Source organism: Lynx rufus, unplaced genomic scaffold, assembly GCF_022079265.1.
Source record: "Lynx rufus isolate CCGP_SWC_20201006 ecotype Redwood Valley unplaced genomic scaffold, mLynRuf1.p SCAF_5, whole genome shotgun sequence".
NCBI classification, from domain to species: Eukaryota; Metazoa; Chordata; class Mammalia; order Carnivora; family Felidae; genus Lynx; species Lynx rufus.
Genome location: NW_025814867.1, coordinates 41,302,692 through 41,325,162, shown reverse-complemented (window position 1 = coordinate 41,325,162; position 22,471 = coordinate 41,302,692). Strand labels below are relative to the sequence as shown.

General features: G+C 34.0%; 1 protein-coding gene across 1 annotated transcript; it reads left to right on the top strand.

Annotated features, from left to right (window-relative positions):
* Positions 1–3,325: 3,325 nt before the first annotated feature.
* Positions 3,326–22,138, top strand: LOC124527140 (phospholipid scramblase 2-like). Its single transcript, XM_047100399.1, has 6 exons — positions 3,326–3,418; positions 7,600–7,642; positions 11,056–11,276; positions 13,282–13,443; positions 17,543–17,704; positions 22,109–22,138. The coding sequence occupies exons 1-6, from the start codon at positions 3,326–3,328 to the stop codon at positions 22,136–22,138; spliced, it is 711 nt and encodes a 236-aa protein (XP_046956355.1).
* The last annotated feature ends 333 nt before the right edge of the window (positions 22,139–22,471 follow it).

The following is a 22,471-nucleotide window of genomic DNA, read 5'->3' as shown; positions in this document are numbered from 1 at the left end:
GGAGAGGAAAGAAAAGGAGGGGGGTGGCCTGTTGGTGGAGTAGTCAGAACACAAAAAAACATTACTCAGTTAATGTTTGTTTCACCCCAAAACAATTACAATAGTAACATCAAAGATCACCAATCGTAGATCACCATAATAAAGATAGTAATAATTAAAAAGTTTAAAATATTGTGAGAATTACCAAAATGCGACAGAGACATGAGGTGAGCAAATGCAGTTGGAAAAATGGTGTTGATAGACTTGCTGGATGCAGTGTTGCCACAAACATTCAATTTGTAAAAAATGAAATATGTGCAAAGCATAGTGAAATGAAATGCAACAAAACAAGGTGTGTCTGTGTTCAACATTGTCTTAAAAGCTCTTGTCAGATCAATGAAGCAAGAAAATGGGATAAAATCAACTAAATTAGAAAGAAAAATAGAACTTTTTCTATTTGGAGATGGCATAATCTTCTATAGCAACCCTAAGGGCTCCACTAAAACATTATTAGAATTAAAAAATGAGTTCCATAAACTTGCAGTATTTACAATAAATGAAATGAAATCAATTATATTTCTATAAACTTGCAGTGAATTGTTCCAAAAAAAATTATATTTACAATAACATCAAAAAAATGAAATATTTAGGAATAAACTTTAAAAGATGCATAAAATTCTGAAACAGAAAATATTATTGAAAGAAATTAAAGAACATATAAAGGAATGAAATTTTGTAGATCCTTGTGATTAGAAGTCTTGATATTATTAAGATAGCAATGTTCCCTAATGTGACCTACATAATCAATTAATCTCTATCAGAATCACAGGTAGCTTTTTTTTTGTAGAAACTGCTGAAGTGACCCTAAAATTTATGTGGAAACTCAAGGCATCCAAAGTATGCAAAACAATCTTGGAACAAAATAAAGTTGGAGAACTCACTCTTCTCCCTTTCTAAACCTCTACAAACTAAAGACACCGGTACTTAGGAAAGATAGACATATATGAATGGAACAGAATGAGAATCCAGAAATACACCCTTACATTTATGGCCAATTGATTTTCAACAAGGGTGCCAAAACAATTCAATGAAAAAAAAATCTCTTCAGCAAATCATGCTGTACATCCACATGCACAAGAGTAAAGTTGGACCCCTACCTCACAGAATATACAAAAATTAACTTGGAAGGGATCAAAGATCCAAATGTAAGACCTAAAACGTTAATACTATGGATAAAATCAGAGGTATAAATCATTGTGACCTAGGATTAAGAAATGGTTTCTTAGATATGACACCTACAGCACAAACAAAAATAACAAAAATAGATAAATTAGAGTACATAAAAAATTTTAAACTTTTGTACTTCAATGGACATCAAGAAAGTGGAAAGACAACTTATACAATGAGGTAAAAATATGTGCGTATATTATAATGGGACTTAATCCAAAATGTGTATGTGGGATCCAAGGAATTTAACAAAAATCCCCAACCCCTGGACAAGCAGAGCAAGACTAACTCCATTTTGTGCTACACCCACTATCTCATGTATAACCCCCACATGACCTACTTATTGCTTAAGACACTCCCCCACCCTAGTCAAGCCGCTGAGCACACCCTTACTGGAAACCGGCTCATATAGGAATGCGGAACCCCTAACTGTCAAAGAATGCAAACCCCGCCTTTTGCCCGCCAAACTTGTGCGCCAATTCTGACCAGAGTGATAGGCTAGTTCAAACAGTTACTATAGGGTAAATTGTAATGCAATTGGCCACCTGCGTGTGGACTGACATGACTCTGCAACTTTCTGGGTGTGTTACAATCTCATTGGCCACTGGCCCCTATAAAACTGCTACGCCTCTTAACCTAGGGGTCCAAGTCCCTGCTCCGCTGTGTCGGGTATACTTGGGCCCAAGCTCGAGCTTGCAAATAAACCCTTGTGCGTTTGCATCGGTATCTGCTCCTTGGTGGTCTCTCGGATTCGAAATTGGGGGCATTACATGTAAAATCATTCATAATTCAGCAATAAAAAGACAAATAACATAGGTAAAAATGGGCAAAGGGTTTGATGACAGTGTTCTTCAAAAAACATATATAAGTGGCCAAAACACATGAAAAGTTGTTCACTAAAATTAGTCATTAGGGACATGTAAAAAACACAATGAGATATGTCTTCAAACCCACTAGGGTACCTGTAATTAAAAAGACAAACAAATAACAAGTGTTTGCGAGAATACTGAGAAATTAGAACTCTCATACATTGCCAGTGTTCCTGTAAAATGTGCTAGCCACTTTGTAAAACATTTTGCTGTTCTTCAAAATTTTAATCATAAAAATGTAAATAAACAGCTAAACTAAAAAAAAATCTCAATTTGCTTTTTTTCTCTCTTTTGCTACCATCTTTTCTTCCTTTCTCTTTATCTTAGCTCTAACTTCATAATCTGATTATTTGGAGTGCAATCTATTTAAAACTCACTCTTATATTCTGTAGTAAATGCTTTTCTAAAACACATCTTTCTCTTACCATGATTGATGTTCATCTCTTGCATTTATGTTGTCATTGCTTATTTCTTTTTCTTTTTTTATCTCTTACTTATTTCTTATTTTATTTTAATGTACCTGAGAGTAAACTTTAATATTTGCCTCAAAACAATGTAATGAATTCTGTAACACCTTAAATGTGTTTATAAGCACTTAGAATCATCCTCCTAAATTTTGAGCTAGAAGCACGGGTTTGTGCATTTATTTTGTAAGTTTAATTCTGATACAACCTGAGGAAAATACAGAGAATAATGAGACTTTATTCAGGGCCAGAAAGAAAAATTTGACTCCATATATATTTATTCTAAGTTTGTCAGAATCACAGAACTAGAGATAGATGGTTCTCCAAACCTCAATTTAAAAATTTTTGTCTGATCTTTATGCAGAACAAACTGTTATGTCCACCATAACATGTCTTTCAACACTGAAGAGAAAGAAGGCACCTAATCGTTGTCAATTGATTCTGAACCTAAAGAATTAAGTGTATTTAAAAAGATCAAGGGCCACATAGGAATGTGGGTAACAATTACACAGTTTATGATACTGGTATCAACTGGGATTTCTTGTATGCCTGAGATTCCTTTTTGGTTTTAGTTGAGAATAAAATTCTAAATATTCCAGTTGAAACCAATTTAAAAAAAATCAGTATGGGTGATGTTTACACCATTAAATAAAGAAAAATGAACCTGAAATTGAAGTTGGTTCTTGTCTCAAACCAGGTTAATGTTTCTTTCATTTTAGATTTTAGAGATAAAAAGAGAAATCTCTTTCATCTGTCACATGCGTGAGTATTTATATAATCTTGACTATGGCTTTTCGTAATCGTCAGTCCATGATACAGTGGATGCAAACACCAGGGATAATACCCAATTGTCCACCCGGATTGGAATATCTGACTCAGGTATGGTAATGTGCTTCTGGTTGGAATGGCAAGAATATGAATTTGATAGTTTCAAAATACAGTGTGTGTTATAGGAAAGCATTTTGACTGTGGATTGAAGTATTTTACCTGTAACATTAAGATTTTTACATTTAATTTAAAATTTTGATTGAAGTAGTAAATTTACATTGTAGACATTATAACATTGCCATTTACAAATGTATTTCCTGAAAAGTCCATTTAAAAATGAATACTTGCTTTTTAAAGCAGGAAATTGGATTTTGAGAATGTAAGTAAAAACTGGCTTCAGGAATCTTCAGTTTGTCTATCTACTTAGGTATGGGAAGCCCGATATGCAATCGTGAAATGTGCACTATTACTAGGAAGATTGTCTCCAGTTCTCTACCAGATTTAATGACACTGAATTACTATCTTGTTTATTCAATCAATTCTGATTTTATTTCCTGTAATGCTGTCTCTGAATAATTAAGTTTGGCATTTCACATGACTAATCACTGGCCTCATCTTAGTTTTCGATACTTTAAAAGCTAAAGAGTATGTATGTTCCTTCTTAAAAAGGTTATTTACATTTTCAGTGCTTAATTATAAACTTGTCGCAAACAATGATATCAATCTAAGAAGATTCAATTTTGAATGTAAGTAAAGGGTAAAAACTACGTTAAATTTTTTATTCTAAATTACAGTATAGATATTTCTCTGAATTAAAAAAATATTTTTAATAAGTCTTTAAAAAATTTTGTGAACCTACTTTACAGACTGATAGTTTTTCATTTCCCTTTTCTTTTTTTTTATGTTTTTATTTTAATTCCAGTCAGTTAACATACAGTGTTGTATTACTGTACAATACAGTGATTCAACACTTCCACAAAACACCTGGTGCTCATCACAAGTACACTCCTTAGTACCCAACACCTATTTAACCCACCCCTCTTCATTTCCTTTTCCTGTGGTAAAAAAAAAAAAAAAAAAAAAAAAAAGTTAAAACTTCACATTTAAATTAATTGACAAATGTTTCTCCTTAAGAAAGCCTTAACTATGGCAAATCTTCTTAATATTTCTATCCTAATAAATTGAAAGTTATGTCCATTTCTTAAAAAAAAATTTAATGTTTATTTATTTTTGAGAGAGAGAGAAACAGAGCACGAGCAGAGGAAGGCAGAGAGAGAGGGAGACACAGAATACTAAGCAGGCTTCAGGCTCTAAGCTGTCAGCACAGAGCCCATTGCGGGGCTAGAACTCACGAACCATGAGATCATGACCCAAGCCAAAGTCGGATGCCCAACCAACTGAGCCACCCAGGAGCCCCTATAATTCCACTTCTTAGGAATTAGGGGGTATGTCTCCATGTATTTCATACTTATCAAGCTCATTTAGTGGGGGTATATTTCATAAGCAATGCTCCCTTACATGCAAAGGAGCAGATCTTATCAATCTCCCAATTTCTCTCTGAAATTCCTCAGCTATCAGATCTTCTGGTTTAAAGATGGTTTAAAAACCTAGGAAGTGTTGTGTATGTGGGGACACAGCAACAACTCATAAAGTGATACCATGTAGGATCTGAGTATTGCCCAAGTTGTTTTTTTAATTTTTTAAATATAAATCATGGTAATAAGTGAAGAACAGTTGAAACCTAAAGATGTTATTCACTGTATAAGACCAAATCGTCTTATGGTATGACCCATTGTTTTTTGTTTTTGTTTTAATTTTTTTATTAGAGAGAGAGACAGAGAGAGATCGAGAGAGAGAGAGAGAGAGAGATCGAGCATGGGGTAGGGGCAGAAAGAGAGGGAAAGAGAGAATCCCAAGCAGGCACCACACTCTTGGTTCCTGAGCTCATGACCTCAAATGAAATCAAGAGTCATGCTTAACTGACTGAGCCACTCAGGTGCCCCCGTGTGACCAGTCTTATAACACACCAGACGGTCCTGCCTCCTTTTTTAAAAACAATTTTTTTTAACGTTTATTTATTTTTGAGACAGAGAGAGACAGAGCATGAACGGGGGAGGGTCAGAGAGAGGGAGACACAGAATCCGAAACAGGCTCCAGGCTCTGAGCTGTCAGCACAGAGCCGGACGTGGGGCTCAAACTCAAGGACCACGAAATCCTGACCTGAGAAGAAGTAGGCCGCTTAACCAACTGAGCCACCCAGGCACCCCTCCTACCTCCTTTGAAATAACATTCACACTGCACAGATGATTGCATTTAGACTCTCTCCTGGTTCACATTTTCTTTTCTGCTTTTTGTTTTCACATCTCCACAGCCACACTGCCTCGCATGTTTTCAGATTTCTCATGCTCCAGAATTCAGATCATTTTGTTATTTTGTATCTGTCTACACATTTCTGCAGACAGCCCTGCAAGCCCTTTATTGATTCAGAATGTTTTCAGAGAAATGCAGTTAAGCTCTGGTAGTGAGGTATCCCTTGCACACTCCCAGGCTCCTTCCAATGTTCCAGATGAGAAGCTGGAAAACACAACAGTAAAAACTAGAAAGGAATCTAAATCTTTGAGGCTAAGAGCCTCCACTTAGAAGATGACCTGGACTCTATCATCATTGTATTCATTAGACAAAATATTTAAACTCCTCATGTGCATGCAACACCTGCTTCTGCTTCCATTGTTTTAAGCTCATTTATCTTTTTGTCTTTGTGGTAGTGGTGTTTGATACTACAAACTAAAAAGGTGCTTTTATCAACAAGGTTTCTCAAAAACATTTACAGAACTAGCTTTGAGGAAATCTAGATTTTTCCCGGCATCAGCATTTGGATTAGTAATTGTATTTTCTCACTGTGATGTTGGTCTGTGTAACTTACCAACTAGTGACTCGTGGGTTCATTATTTTTTTTAGTATAACTGACACACAATATTATATTAATTTCATATGTGTAACTTAGTGATTTGACAGGTTTGTACTTTGTGCTATGTTTACAAGTATAGCTAACATCTGTCCCATTACACCCAACACTAATACAATATCATTGTATTCCTTACACTGTGCTTTTTATTCCCATGACTTATTCATTCCATAACTGGAAACCTATATCTCCCACTCCCTTTCACCTTTTTTGCCCAACTCCCTACACCCCACTCCCCTCGGGCAACCATTAGTTTTTTCTCTATATTTATAGGTCTGATTTCTGCTTTCATTTGTTTTTTGTTTTGTTTTGTTTTTTAGATTCCACTTATGAGTGGAATCATATGTATTTGTCTTTCTCAGTCTGACTTATTTCACTTAGCATAAATCTTCTAGGTCCATCCATGTTGTCTCAAATAGCACCATTTCATCCTTTTTGATGGCTGTGTAATATTCCATTGTGTATATATACTACATTTTTCTTATCCATTCATCTATTGATGGACATTTAGGTTGCTTCCATATCTTGGCTATTGTAAACAATGCTGCAATAAGTATAAGGGTACATATATATTGTTTTATTTTTAGTCTCTGTGTGACCCACCAGTGGCAGAGAGTTCCAGTCCCTCTTTTAATTTTTGCTTTTGTCTATTTGTAGAATTGCCAGATAAAATGCAAGACACTGAGTTACATTTGAATTTCAGATAAACAAATATTTTTTAGGGTAATGTTTCATGCATTATTTGGCATATAGTTATGGTAATAATTATTCATTATTTAGCTGAAATTCAAGTTTAACTGAGCATTCTGGTGTTTTTGCTTTGTTTTATTTTGTTTTACTAAATCTAGCAACCCTATCAATTTGGTCACAGAATTTCACTTATAGCATGTAAAGTCTTCTAGTCTTCACTATCTTTCACATGGAACAGACGACCTTTTTTCCCACATCTTCTACTTCCCTAAAGAGAGCATTGAGGAATGTTACCTGCTTGCATGATGGGTTTGGGTTTCTATTTAAGACATCTTTATAATTATATTTAACTCGTAATTGTGCTTTGGATAAATGTCTGACTGCACTTGTAATTGTTTAATACTTAACAAAAACATTTTTAGAGTATACTGTATATGGATGGCCAGAAAAAAAAAAAAAAACCTACCTCACATTTAGACTAGTATATAACATTTGACAGAAAATAGAGAGATGTCAATAATAGGTCAATTACTTTAAATGTCCTAAATATAGGTATTAACGTATATGTTTATTGGTAGATACTTTAAGTTTAATTTAATTACTTCATACTACCTATCTTTATTTTCTACTCTATTAGATAAATCAGTTACTAGTGTGTCAACGTTTCGATCTTCTGGAAGGTATGTACCAAACACACAGATATATTCACTCTTGAATGTATAACTTGTGCTGTAGCTCAGCCACTCCCTATACATTAAAATGCTTCATGTGACTGGGCAAAAATAAACCTTGAAGTATGGTGAGAATATACAGAAGTCCATAGTCAATGATAGATAAATACAATAGTAGTCTTCTCATGGAAAAGGACAAAGGTATTGGCTCCAGATCACTCCTAAAAATTCTAGTCTGCACTTTTAGTCCTGCTAAACAGTAGGTCTATTTCCTAAAAGAGTCTTCCCATCCTAAATTCCTCAAATACAGGTATTTCAGAGAAGCAGTGATTGCAGATCCTTCAGGAATTCTGCTAGGAGAAGCAGAATCCAGGTAAGTTTCTGGGCAGTTCAATTCCACTCCCAAGCCAGAGAAATTGTTCTTTAGAATGCAACTGTTTACCTCTATCTCCTCAACTTAGTACAAGTATTTGTTTCATGTATATGAGGCTATGATACATGTAAATAAAATTAAATCAGTGTTTAGTTAAAAAAAATTATCGGGGCGCCTGGGTGGCGCAGTCGGTTAAGCGTCCGACTTCAGCCAGGTCACGCACGATCTCGCGGTCCGTGAGTTCGAGCCCCGCGGCAGGCTCTGGGCTGATGGCTCAGAGCCTGGAGCCTGTTTCCGATTCTGTGTCTCCCTCTCTCTCTGCCCCTCCCCCGTTCATGCTCTGTCTCTCTCTGTCCCAAAAATAAACGTTGAAAAAAAAAATTAAAAAAAAAAATTATCACCATTGTGACTCTGTGTATACACGTTAGAGAATCTAAGACTAAAATAGACATTTATGGTTTGGTTTTATTCACAAAAACTTCAATTTTGGCATTCAAAAATGAATGTTTTCTTTGTTTTTTTTTTCCTGCTGCCCTGCACTAAATGACTCATTTTATGAATGACCATTTATTCCAGAATCCCCACTGAATACCTATAATGAACAAGACACAATGGTAGCCATTTGAGAAAATCAAAGAGTCAGACCTGGGCTTTCCCTGAAATGTGGGTGAATATACTTAAATAAAATACATAGTATGGAGCCATAAAATTAATGAGAGAAGGAAAAACCAATTGTGAGAATTTATAGGACAGAAAAAGCCACAGTTATAATTTATAGTACTTATAATACTTAACAATTTAAGTAGTCACAGAAATAGCAAAAATATTGAGAAAAATCTAACCATCTATGTTATAGGGAACTAATTTTCCAAACTACTTATTCTCAAAGTATGGTTGCCAGACCACCAGCATCAACATCATCTGGGAACATGTTGGAAATCCAGTTCCCAAGCTTCATCACAGACCTACTAAATCACAAAATCTAGAGGTGGGGTTCCACTACCTGTGTTTTAGCAAGCCCTCCAGATGGTTCTGATGCAGGCTAAAAATTGCTCTAAATGATACATTCATACAATTTAACATTGTGCATTTATTTAAAAGAATGAGACAGCTGTACAGAATTGTCAGGAATAGCTCCAAGATATATTGCTAAGTATCAAAAATAATTACAAAGTAGTGCATATAATAATGTGTGTGTGTGCATTTAAATTTTTTTTTAATTTTAAAATTTAAAAATTTTTAAAATTCGTGCCATGCCTATGTAATTCCTACTCATAAGAAGAAATTAAATTTAAAAGGCAGTCAAAATACTTTTTCATCAATACTGAATCAGGATTTATCTTTGAATATTAAATAAAAATGAATATCTTTTAAATGTTTTTGTAATATGAAAACAATTATGTTCATAGGCCACCAAAATCATTAAAAAATGAGGAAATTCTGTAAATACCTGTTTCCAAGGTTAACATTAAAATGAAATGCTAAATGTATATTAGTGTAACATATACTTATTAAACATACTCATTCAAGAACATCTGAAATTTTAATAAAAGGTAGGAAAAAATATCATCCTTGTACAACTACTGATATATTTCCTTTGAAGGCTTTTAAAAAATATTCCTTTGATGAATTTTTTAAATCACTTTTAATCATTGTCTATGCAATTTTTTTTAGAGTTATTCACTTAATGGGGTTTTTTTTGGTTTTATTTATCTTAAAACCCAACTTTTTTTTTTTAGATTTCAAGGTTTTATTTAAATTCTACTTAGTTAACATACGTGGTAAATTGGTTTCAGACGTAAAATTTAGTGATTCATCACTTGCATGTAACAGCCAGTGCTCATCACAACTAGTGCCCTCCATAATACCCATCACCCATTTAGCCCATCCCCCCACCCACTTGCCTCCATCAACCCTCAATTTGTTCTCTATCGTTAAGAGTTTCTTATGGTTTGCTTCCCTCTTTCTTTTTGTTGCCCTTTCCCTTATGTTCATCTGCTTTGTTTCTTAAATTGTAATACGAGTGAAATCATATGGTACTTGTCTTTATCTGAGTCACTTATTTCCCTTAGCGTAAGAAACTCTAGCTCCATCCATGTCATTGAAAATGGCAAGATTTCATTCTTTTTGATGGCTGAGTGATGTTCCATTGTATATACACACATCTTGTTTATTCATTCATCAGTTGATAGACACTTAGGCTTTTCCCAGAGTTTGGCTATTGTTGTTAACGCTGCCATAAGCATTGGGGTGCATGTGCCCCTTCAAATCAGTATTTCGTATCCTTTAGGTAAATGCCCAGGAGTGCAATTGCTGGGTCATAGGTCGTTCTATTTTTAACTTTTTCAGGACCCTCCATACTTAAAACCCAACATTTTTAAAAGCAACACAATAATCCTCAAAGGGGATACTATTATTGCCTCTTGCTGGGTATTTACTTTGTTTCTTTGTTTCCATTTTACTTTTCTAAGTAGGGCAGAAGTGAACATTTGGTATAGAAATCACTTGAACAAATTTAGGACTGTTTTTTCTGTATGATCACAGAAGTAAAATTATTAGGACAAAAGATAACATTTCCATTTGCTTGCAAAAGAGATGAATTTAATTATTATCTTATGTGGATAATATATAAAAGTGCTTACTGTCTCCAGTTTAGCATCAGTAAAATATTTTTTCTTGTGTTCTACTATCCAGATTAAAGACTGAATGTCTTTTTCATATCCTCAGGAAGAAAAAGATGAAGAGGAATAACATTTAACATAATTCAAAACATAATAGTAACATGACAGTAAATAGAGTTAATTTCTCAGAAATTCAAAAATGATTAAAAAAAAAAAAAGCTATTATGGAATTTTAGCAGTGAAAGGGACCAGAGAGTAGCTATATCTGTTTTAGTTTTTGTAAGGCAAAAATAAGACACCGATGAAGATAAGTGACTTAGAGTCAAGTAATTTATTACCAAACCTAAGTTGCATATTTGAAGGTAATTTAATAGGCAATTTACATGTCTCCCATCACTAATAAAACACCACATTGTTTCATTCTTTAGTTCTCGGTTGTTTTGCGACTAGTAAAAAATATGAAGTCATGAACAATCAAGGACACAGAATTTATTATGCAGAAGAAAGAAGTAATTGTTTCCTCCGATATCTCTGTGGACCTTCAAGACCTTTTACCATGACAATTTATGATAATGTAGGCCGTGATGTCATTACTATGCATAGAACTCTAAGAAGTAGCTGTTGCTGGAGAAACTGCTACGTACAAAAGGTCAGTAAATATTGTTTCTACATGATTGAGAATGTATCTGAATTCTTTCAAAAAAGCCTCAACACTGAGCAGTATGTTACAACATTGGGTTTGGCTACACAAGATTTTCCAGAATGAAATATGTTAGAGAATTATGTATTTGTACCACATACCTGTAGAGTGAGAATAATACACAATCCTGTAAATATTTTTCAGGCAATGGAGATCACAAGATCTTTAGGTTTATCAAAGTTTTCTATTCCAAAATAGTGTGGTTTTTATTTGAATTTTTCTGCATGTACTTCTCAGCCTTTGAATGGAGTGTCAATGAATTAGGGGCTGTGAAGTCTCATCCCATTTTCAGCTGTGTTTCTCAGACTGGTCCCTTGAGCTTTCACTGAGTGGGATCCCTTTCTTTCCTTTCTTGTTAGTGATATCTGGATTCCTAGGATCTCAGGAATAGCTTGTTGTTGTCACTTGTCTCACTACATCCACTTGTATTTTGAGATGTGGAGCTATAATTTTTGCATCTACTTTTGATAAAGAATTTGATAGTGGTTTTGTTTGTTTAGCTATCATACTTGTCCTGTCCTTTTCTCTGAGAGTTTTGAGAAGATTCACAAGCTACATCACCACTGCCACCTTCTTGACTTAGCAGTCTGAGGAATACTTATACATGGTGAGAGAGAGAGAGAGAGAGAGAGAGAGAGAGAGAGAGAGAAAGGAAGGAAGGAAGGAAGAAGGAAGGAAGGAAGAAAAAAAAGAGAAAAAGAAAAAATTATATTCCAGAGAAACAATGCCTCTCAAACTCTCGTTTCTTAAGCCACCTGTATTCTTCTTCAGAAAGAACTAGTATTACAAGTTTAACTATTCTACCAGCATTATTCTATGAATATTTGTGTGATATGCACATATGTATGCCATACATGTGTCTTTTTAACAAAATTGGCAGATATTCTTCTCTAATTTTTTTTTTAATTTTTTTTTTCAACGTTTATTTATTTTTGGGACAGAGAGAGACAGAGCATGAACGGGGGAGGGGCAGAGAGAGAGGGAGACACAGAATCGGAAACGGGCTCCAGGCTCCGAGCCATCAGCCCAGAGCCTGACGCGGGGCTCGAACTCACGGACCGCAAGATCGTGACCTGGCTGAAGTCGGACGCTTAACCGACTGCGCCACCCAGGCGCCCCTCTTCTCTAATTTTTTAACACAAAACAATGTAACTTGAAGATTACATCAGTATGTATATAGCTTCCTCCACACTTAAAAATGCTTGGATAATAACCTATCGTGTAGATGGTACACCATAATTTATACAATCAATCTCTGAACTGGGCTTTACTTAAAAATTTTTTTTTAATGTTTATTTATTTTTTGAGAGAGAGAGACAGAGCACGAGAGGGGGAGGAGCAGAGAGAGAGAGGGAGACACAGAATCTGAAACAGGCTCCAGGCTCCGAGCTGTCAGCACAGAACTCAACGCAGGGCTGGAACTCACCAACCTTGAGATCACGACCTAAGGTGCTTAAACAACTGAGCCACCCAGGTGCCCTGAACTGGGCATTAAATCACAATCAACTTAAAGTGCTTTAGTGAATTCAAATTTACATTTGCATAGAGGGACAAAAGTCCTTCACATATTGGTAATAGAACAGTTGTCGTGCGACTGGGGTTTAAGACATGTCTCATGAGCATGGCAATTTAAAAAGTGATCTTCATAAACACCTAAAAAATGTTATTATCCCCCTTTTGCAAATGGAAAATGAGTTACAGAGAGTTTAGGGACATGTCCACATTTCATGTAGTAAGTGAACAGCAGCATCAGGTCTCAATTTGGGGGGTTCAATGTCTACATCCTAGTTTTTTTTTCACTTCCACGTCCATTCCCAAACATAGGGCATGCTTTAAACACAGAAAGTTCTGTTCACATGTACAAAACACTAATAGGTAGCATATAACTAATTTGCTGCTTACAAATCAAAATAAATCTCATTTGGCCAATACTACATTTCTCGATCTTTTGTAGCTAAAAGTTGAAGCTCCTCCTGGTGAAAAAATTGGATATGTGTATCAATACTTTCACCCATTTTTGCCAAAGTTTAAAATAAAAAATGAGAATAAGGAGGATGTAATGAAAATTAGAGGGCCATGTATGCTTTCCAGCTGTCTCACGGATTTAGATTTTAATGTGAGTATTATAAGATAATCATGTTCAAATTAGTTGACTGTTTTCTAATATATTAATAAATCTGATTAAAATAAGATAAAAATGTTATCATGATGTTATAACTATTTGACTATTTTTTAAATTGAGTTTCTAATGCATAGTTTCCTTGCTTCATTGAGGCTTACACACTTGTGATTATAAGCCATCTTTTTTTTAGTTTTCTTTTAATTTTTTTTAACATTTATTCACTTTTGAGAGATAGAGAGAGAGAGAAAGAGAGAGTTCAAGCAGGGGAAGGGCAGAGAGAGAGGGAGACACAGAATCTGAAGCAGGTTCCAGGCTCTGAGCTGTCAGCACAGAGCCCGACGCGGGACTTGAACTCATGGACTGTGAGATCACAACCTGAGCCAAAGTCAGATGCTCAACCGACTGAGCCACCCAGGTGCCCATAGGGCATCTTTTTAAGCTGTATTTCAAGTATGTAGTTATTAAACAACAAGTATGGTATTTAATATTTCAAGGAGTAGTGAAAGAGAAAATTAAGCTTTATTGTAATGAACAATGACATAAATTGGGCATTAAGTATAAATTTTAAATAATATAATAATATAATAAAAAAGTTATATATAAATGCTATATAAATATTCGTGTTAATTTTTATAAAATTCTGAAACTCTTATGATACAATTTTGTTAAATTTTTATGTGTTTACTGATACATTTCTCAGATTATGGCCAACATTCAGATAATAATTTGGGAGGTTAACTACTAAAAATACTAAATATAGTTAACAAAACTAAGCAACCGGCTAACTACACTTAGTTAAATCTGGTTTCCTAAGCAACATTCCTAAGCAATATTCCTAAGAATACTGTTGGTTTGATAAAATATTTGATTGGAAAAAAGTATTCGGTCTTCTATTAAGGACATGTTTGCTTGTTTTTTAAATCTGAAATCATGTCTCCGTTTTTTTTTTCCTTCTCTACAATTATGTTAATTCAGTTTAGTAATTACTGATCTGATTGGCACCTGCATGTACTGATTAAGTAAAACATATTTAAGCAAATGAATTATGACAATAACATGGTTAGTTTCAAAAATGAATAAAATGAACACACAGGATTCTACTCTTTTGTATTTCAAGTTGAAAACCAATGGAACAGAGTGGCCTGTGCATAAAACTCTAGAAGCCAAAGCTACAGTGGTTCATTATTAATGACATAAAAAAATAAAATGCTTTCCGTGTATTGTTTTATATCTTACACGATATAATAAATCCTACTTTATTCAGATATCTTCGGAGCCTTCTCTAAGGTTTTGTATAAAATACTTCCTCTTTCTTCTAAGCGTGAAACAAAGTGATTTTATAGCTGGCACTCTTTAGGTAAACTCTAAGAATGAGCAAGAAAGGGAAGTACAATTCTGTGAAAAAGTCATGTTGTGAATGAATGTGCGCAGCCCTTTCAATACTTTTGGTTATGAAGAGTAGGAAAGAGATAAAGGAGTAATGAGTTACAGGACCAGGGACTATGGTAAGCGAAGTAAGCCATTCATCTTGGGTACAAAATTTAAGAAAGCACCAAAAAACTGAGTAATTCAGGCAAATGATAACTTGAATATAATCTTTTTTAAAATCAATCTTTTTAAAAATTAAAATCATAATGCATATCCATTATGAACAAATTTATAAACAAAAATTTAAGACAGAAACTGACTATGCACTTGTGTGACTTATCTCACTGCTTTACCCTAATCCTATTCCTGGCTGAATGGGGCACAAGGTGGATAGGAAGGTATTTTTGAAAGGTATATCCTCAGCATGTTTTGATTTTAAAGGAAAGGCTCCAAATGGGAGGGAAAGTGTGGAGAAACAGTAGATGTTAAATATTTGATGAATTCTGCTCTTACTTGGTATGGGACCTAATGCACATATAGGAAATAAGCTTCAAATGGGAGCAGAAATAGCTTATTCATCATATTCACCATAACAGGAAGGAAGTAGGGAGTGTTGGTATAGATACAATACTGTCTGTGTCCATTTGTATGTAGATATTTCTCTCTCTCTCTCTCTCTCTCTCTCTATATATATATATATATACACACACACACACATATATATTAATGTAAATGTATTTTCCTTATGACTTTCTTAAAAACATATTCTTTTCTTTACCTTACTTTGTTGTAAAAATACATATAGGAGGGGCACCTGCGCGGCTTAGTCAGTTGAATGTCTGGCTCATGATTTTGGCTCAAGTCATGATCCCAGTGTCATGGGATTGTACCTCACATCAGGCTCCTCACTGAGCATGGAGGCTGCTTAAGATTCCCTTTCCCTTGGGGCATGTGGGTGGCTCAGTCAGTTGAGCATCCGACTTTGGCCCAGGTCATGATCTCACAGTTTGTGGGTTCGAGCCCTGCATCAGACTCTGTGCTGATGGCTCAGAGCCTGGAGCCTGCTTCGGATTCTGTGTCTCCCTCTCTCTCTGCCCCTCCCCACTAGCACTCTGTCTCTGTCTCTCTCTCTGTCTCAAAAATAAACATTAAAAAAAAATTATCTTTCTCTCTGCTCTACTCCCCCACATGTGCACACTATCTCTTTTTAAAATAAAAAAATACAGTATATGATATATATAACATACAAAATATGTGTTAATTGACTATTCATGTTATTAGAGAAGATGACGTTCTAGGAATTAGTAAGTTCCTGTCAAGTAGTTTCCATTTTCTTTGCAATGTAAAATATAAGATATTAGGCTAAGGATGAGGGAAAGTGGCATTGCCAGTTAGTTACGAAAACACTGGAGAAATTTTGACAAGATTACACAAAACTCTTCCATATCTTTCTTTTCCCAAATTCCTTAACGTTACTTACAAGGCTATGTATGATCTATCTCTGCATACCTCTCTTTTCTCATTTTCTGCAACTAGCCCCATTCTTCACTTTGCTCCAGCCCCTCCCAATTCAGGGCCTTTTCACATGTTGCTGACTCTCTCACTACTACCCTGATCACTAATTCCTATTGATCCTCTAAGTCTCAACTTAAATGGTGCTTTGCCTAAGAGGCTTCTTGTAAAATCACTCCCCCCCGCCCCAATTCTTTAAGCCTGCCTATTATCTCCCAACTGTATTCCATTACATCAGCCTACCTTTTCCTCCATGGCATTCATTACCAGACAAGTAGTAGGAGTTATCACAGATAAATTTATTTTCTTATATAAATATTATCTTATATGAATATCTCTTATATTGAGAAATAAATATTAGTTGGTATGAGAAGTGATGCTCTAGGGAATTTAGATAAGTAGGGAGAAAAGGGGATGAGAAAGGGTAGAGGGATTCAGAAAATTAAGATCTCAATAAAGAGCTAACTGTGTAAAACAGATGAAAAACTAGTGGTTTTCATTTAAAGTTAAATTGATTCTCAAGTCAAATTTAAGCAATTATATTTATTAAGCATATATATTGAAATAATTTATATGTAATATAAAGTTATCACATATAAAATACCATATGTATCATATACAGCTGACCTTTGAACAACACAGGTTTAAAATGCACAGGTCCACTTATATGCAGATTTTTGCCAATAAATATATGTACAGTAGCATAAGGATATTTTCTCTTCCTTATGATTTTCTTAATAACATTTTCTTTTTTCTAGCTTATTTTATTGTAAGAATACAGTATATAATACATATAACATAAAATATATATTAATTGATTTATGTTATCAGTATGACTTCTTGTCAATAGTAGGCTATTAGTGGTTAAGGTTTTGGGGAATCCGTTGTTATACACAGATTTTCAACTGCCCAGGGGTCTTAGCACCTCTAACCCCTGTGTTATTCAAGGGTGGACTGTATAATCAATTGTGTACAATAATTTGAACATCTTTTAGATAGATATTGTCTGTAGGTGTTTTTCCAAGTTATTATATGTCATATTGCACATTCTATTTATTGCAGGAAACGACCAACATGATTATAACTCATATGGGTTATATTTAATTACTAAAATCGAGATAGGAATACCTATTTTTATTTCAGATCTTTCATCTAAGATTATATATATACATACATACATATATATATATATATATATTTTTTTTTCTTTTAGTTATTGTCTCTGGATGAAGAAATAGTTCTTGGCAAAATTTCAAAAAAATGGGCTGGATTTATGAGGGAACTATTCACCAATGCTGATAAATTTGGAATCCAGTTTCCATTGGATCTTGATGTTAAGATAAAAGCGCTGATGCTTGGAGCAAGTTTCCTCATTGTGAGGCTATTTTTATTTTATTTAGCTTAAAATCATATTTTCTGAGATTACCATTGCACCTTTGCTAATACTTTTGCTCAAATCTAGATTGACCGCAAATTGTATTTTTTGGTCTAGTTTTAAGTCCCCAAAATCATATCATGGATTTAGTTTTCACATTTCAAAGGATGTAAAAACTAGAGTGTCCTGTAAACATGATCACTGAAGTTGAAATCCTTGATGAAAAATGAGACTAAATTGCTAAAAATAGGAACAAAATGGCTTGTTCATTGTAACTTACTGTTATTTCCTACAATTTAAAAATGTTGTAAGTTTCTTTTTGTAATCACTGTTAATTTGGAAACTATAGATATGTAGACATTTTAAGAAGGAAAATATTGCTCTTGATTATATTAGGGTCTTTGGAGCCAAATGAACATAAGAAATTACCTTCATTCTCTAAATATTATGAAATGATAAAAAATGGCAAGAGACATATGCAGGTCTGGGTCACACAATGCCTCATAAATAGTATTAAAAATTTGGAGAAACAGAAAAAAAAACAGATTAAGTGGTAGGTTGAATATAACTGAAGAAAAAGGGAACAAAGAAATGCAGTAGAGAAAATGATTCATAACGTAGTAGAGAGAGACAAATCAATATGAAAATCAAGAGTTCCAAATAAGATAGGAGAACAGGTAACTCCTAAAGAAAATTTCAGAACCAAGAAATATGAACTCAGTGATACATAAAGGACAAATATCCTAAGTAACATAATTTAAAATTAACATCTAAATATAGATGTTAAGAGTGAAGCAGAATAGCAAAGAAAAATAAGTAACCACAAAGGAAAGACAAATCACCTGCAAGCAATGAGACTGACAACTGACTTCTCAACAGAAACAGTGGAAGCCAGAAGACCGTAGTCTGATTCTTCAAGGTACTGATTAAAAAACAATCTTGGGACGCCTGGGTGGCTCAGTGGTTAAGGTCTGACTTTGCCTCAGGTCACGATCTCACAGTTTGTGGGTTTGAGCCCCGCATCGGGCTCTGTGCGGGCAGTTCAGAGCCTGGAGCCTGCTTCTGATTCTGTGTCTCCCTCTCTCTGCCCCTCCCCCACTCGTGCTCCCTCCCTCTCTCTCTCTCTAAATAAACATTAAAAAAAATCTTAACTCTCACATTCTATTTTCTTCAAGACTATATCTTAAAGATGAAAGTAAAATAAATAAATTTGCATGTCAAGAAACCCAGATTTTTACAACACCTAGATTATTGTAAAGTGTATACAACACTTTAGGAAGAAGGAGCATGCTCTGAAAACGATCATCTGAGGTTCAATAATATTCATGAGCAAATAAAATGCTAGCCACATTTGTTAATGTAAACATGTTTTTAAAAATAAAATAATAGCAAATATCTAATTTGTGAGGTCAAAAAAAACAAAACAAAAATACTAGCTAATAAAAATATATGAGTTATGAGAAGTTATTAGAATTAAAATGTTCTAAGGTCTTTGTATTGTTCAGGAGATAAGTTAAATGTGCATGTTAAAATGTCATGGGTAATGAGTAAAATAACAAAAAGACTGGAAATTTGAAACTAGTATAGAGGAAAAGTGGGAATAAAATACCAGAAAGCAAATAAATCACCAAACAAACAAAACCCACAGTGGGGGAAAAAGGAGAGAAAAGCATGGAGAAAGTTGGGGCAAAAAGAAATAGAAAATTGAAATGGTAGAAAATAATTATTCAGTTATATCAAGATATCAATTAAATATGTTCTATACAATTTTGTTTACAATATTCACAATAAATGTAAATGGGAAAAACTTGCAAGTTAAAAAATAGAAACTGTTAAGTTAGATTTTTAAAATTTTTTTTTTTTACTATTTATGCACTTTTTGAGAGAAAGAGAGAGAGTGGGCATGAGTGGGGGAGGGGCAGAGAGAGAGGGAGACACAGAATCTGAGGCAGGCTGCAGGCTCTGAGCTGTCAGCAGAGATCCTGATGTGGGGCTTGAACCCACCAACCACGAGATCATGACCTGAGCTGAAGTCAGATGCCCTACTGACTGAGCCACCCAGGCGCCCCTAAATTAGATTTTTAAATTATCCCTATGTTCTTAATAGGTGACAAATCTAAATTAATGAAAAAAAAATGTAAAGAAAGAAAATATGGGTAAATGTATAACAGAAAAATACTAACCACAAAAGCTAGTAAAGCTAATACCAAAAAATTTTATTTTAAGACAAAAAAACATTAGGGACAGAGATTGAGAAGGTAACCACATTATAATAAAAATTCCATTCAAAAGAAATATAATAATTCTTGACTTTGTGCCCCTAAGATCAGTGTTATACAATGTTTATCAATGTTTAACACTGAGAAAAATGTTATATTGTCAGAGAATGGCAAGTTCATCATAGTGGGAAATTTATGCACCCCTTTCGATTTTTACTTGGTGTAGGAGACAGAAATATAGTAAAATTATTTAAAATGTGAACCAAAAAAAGTAAGGTTGATTTAATGGATGCATGTAGAACTTTGTGTTAAACAAGTAGATAATATAAGTTGTTCTCAAAAAAAGGTTTTTACAAGAATTATTCTCATAATGGGCCAAGAAATAAGTTTCAACAAATCTCAGGGAACTGGTATCACTTGGATCTTGGTGTCACAGCAAATAACATTAAATTAGAAATTGATTGGGGCGCCTGGGTGGCTCGGTCGGTTGAGCGTCCGACTTCGGCTCAGGTCATGATCTCACCGTCCGTGAGTTCGAGCCCTGCGTCGGGCTCTGTGCTGACAGCTCAGAGCCTGGAGCCTGTTTTGGATTCTATGTCTCCCTCTCTCTCTGCCCCTCCCCTGTTCATGCTCTGTTTCTCTCTGTCTCAAAAATAAATAAACGTTAAAAAAAAATTAAATTAGAAATTGATAAAGATACACATTTAAAAATATTTTATATATATAGAAATGTGCACATAACTCAGGGGTAAAAAGTAACACATAATAAAATTTTAAAATATATCAAATTGTATACTAACTAAAATATTACACACCAAATCTTTTGGGATGCAAGTAAAGTTAAAGAGCAATGTATAACTGTAAATACTTGCTGAAGAAAAGAAGAAAAGTGGAAAATTAATGAGCTAACTTTCATCTCTAAAAGGTTTTTAAGAGAACAGAACAAACCCAAACCAAACATAAGGAAGGAGATGGTGAATTATTGACCAAAGATAAATGAACAAACAGCACCCACCCCTGATCTCTAGATGGAAAGAATTTTTAAAGTAAATAAATCACAAAGTAACAAACTACTAAATTACAATACCTTAAACTTCTGTACCTTAAAACAAATTATAATATTAAATATTTAATAGCAAGCAATAAAGGAATTATGTGCTTCAAATATGACCAAGGAATAAATAATATCCTTATATTAATATAAATTTTATTTAAATGAGAAAAAAATATCAAATTCCCAACAGAAATGGAAAAGGAATATAAAAAATAATTCATACAACCATTAAACAGAGAATACAAATAACCAATAATCATAAGAAAATGTTTTCAAAAACATATGAAGAGAAGCAAAAAAAGAAAACAATGAAATACCCCTTTTCATTTTTTCTAATGACAAAGTCTCAATGCTGATGAAAGTTTAGGAAATCAGGCAGTCATGAGCTACAGGTACAATTTTGGGGAACAAACTGAAAACATCCATTAAAATTTTTAATGTTCATATATTTGATATGCTTTACTCTCGTCTAAAAAACTAATACAAATGCAGAAAAATAATTATGTGTACTCTAATAAATAGCAATGTATACTCTATGTAGCAAACATCACTCTAATAAATTAAAAAGCTAAAACAACCTAAAATATACCGTATGAGATTTATTAAAAACACATTATGAGACATCTCTAAAACAGAACGTTCAAGACTCAAACTAAATGTTCAGAAAATGAACTGTAATGGCATGAATACTCAGAATATATTATGCAGTAAAAATAATAGGTTATAAGCATATTAATATAACCAATTGTGCGTGTCTGGAAAGAATTTGAATCAAAATATTAGTGGTAGTTTTGCAGGGATTGGAAATACAACTTTTTCCCTTCTCTATTCCTACACTTTTTTATATTAAGTATACATGATGAAAAAATATACAAAAAATGAAGTAGAATTAGTTGCTGTTCTCTAAGGGCCTTTATATTCAAATTTATTATTTTGGTGTGTTTGAGAGTAGACAAATATTCATTCTTATTCCCTTAGAAGTTGCTTTCTTATAGGTCTGATTCTCAGAATTCTCCTTTAATAGGTTTTATAATCACGTTATTATAACACAAGACCCTAAAGTCACTCTCATGTCTAAGGCCTGCACCTTAAAAACCAACCTAATTACATTCCTTTTTCATTTTATTCTAGGACTACATGTACTTTGAACACTGGCCATAAGTTTTGCCAGCTTTCAGCAAAATTAAACAACTTTCACTGAGAATATTTAAATAAAGTTTTATTTCACTATAATTATTTGTATAAATTTCTTCTGCATAATAAACCACACCACAATTTAGGAACTTGAAGCGATCATTTTATTTAGCCCAGGATTCTGCTGTACAGTTCTCCAGGTCAAGACCTTGTTCACTCTTGCGTGTACAGTCAGTTAACAGATTGCTTGGGGACTGTCTCATCCCAGGTGGCCTCATTCATATGTTGTCCGAGACAATAGGAGCACCAAGCCTCATATTTTACATCATCTAGGAGGCTAGCCAAAGCTTCTACACATGA

Bases quoted from the DNA above. Each gene is read 5' to 3' on its own strand.
- LOC124527140 (XM_047100399.1), top strand. From the start codon at position 3,326: ATGGCTTTTCGTAATCGTCAGTCCATGATACAGTGGATGCAAACACCA. The intron at 13,444-17,542 runs GTGAGTATTATA...TTTTTCTTTTAG, and splicing joins TCACGGATTTAGATTTTAAT to TTATTGTCTCTGGATGAAGA. The intron at 17,705-22,108 runs GTGAGGCTATTT...ATTTTATTCTAG, and splicing joins TTGGAGCAAGTTTCCTCATT to GACTACATGTACTTTGAACA.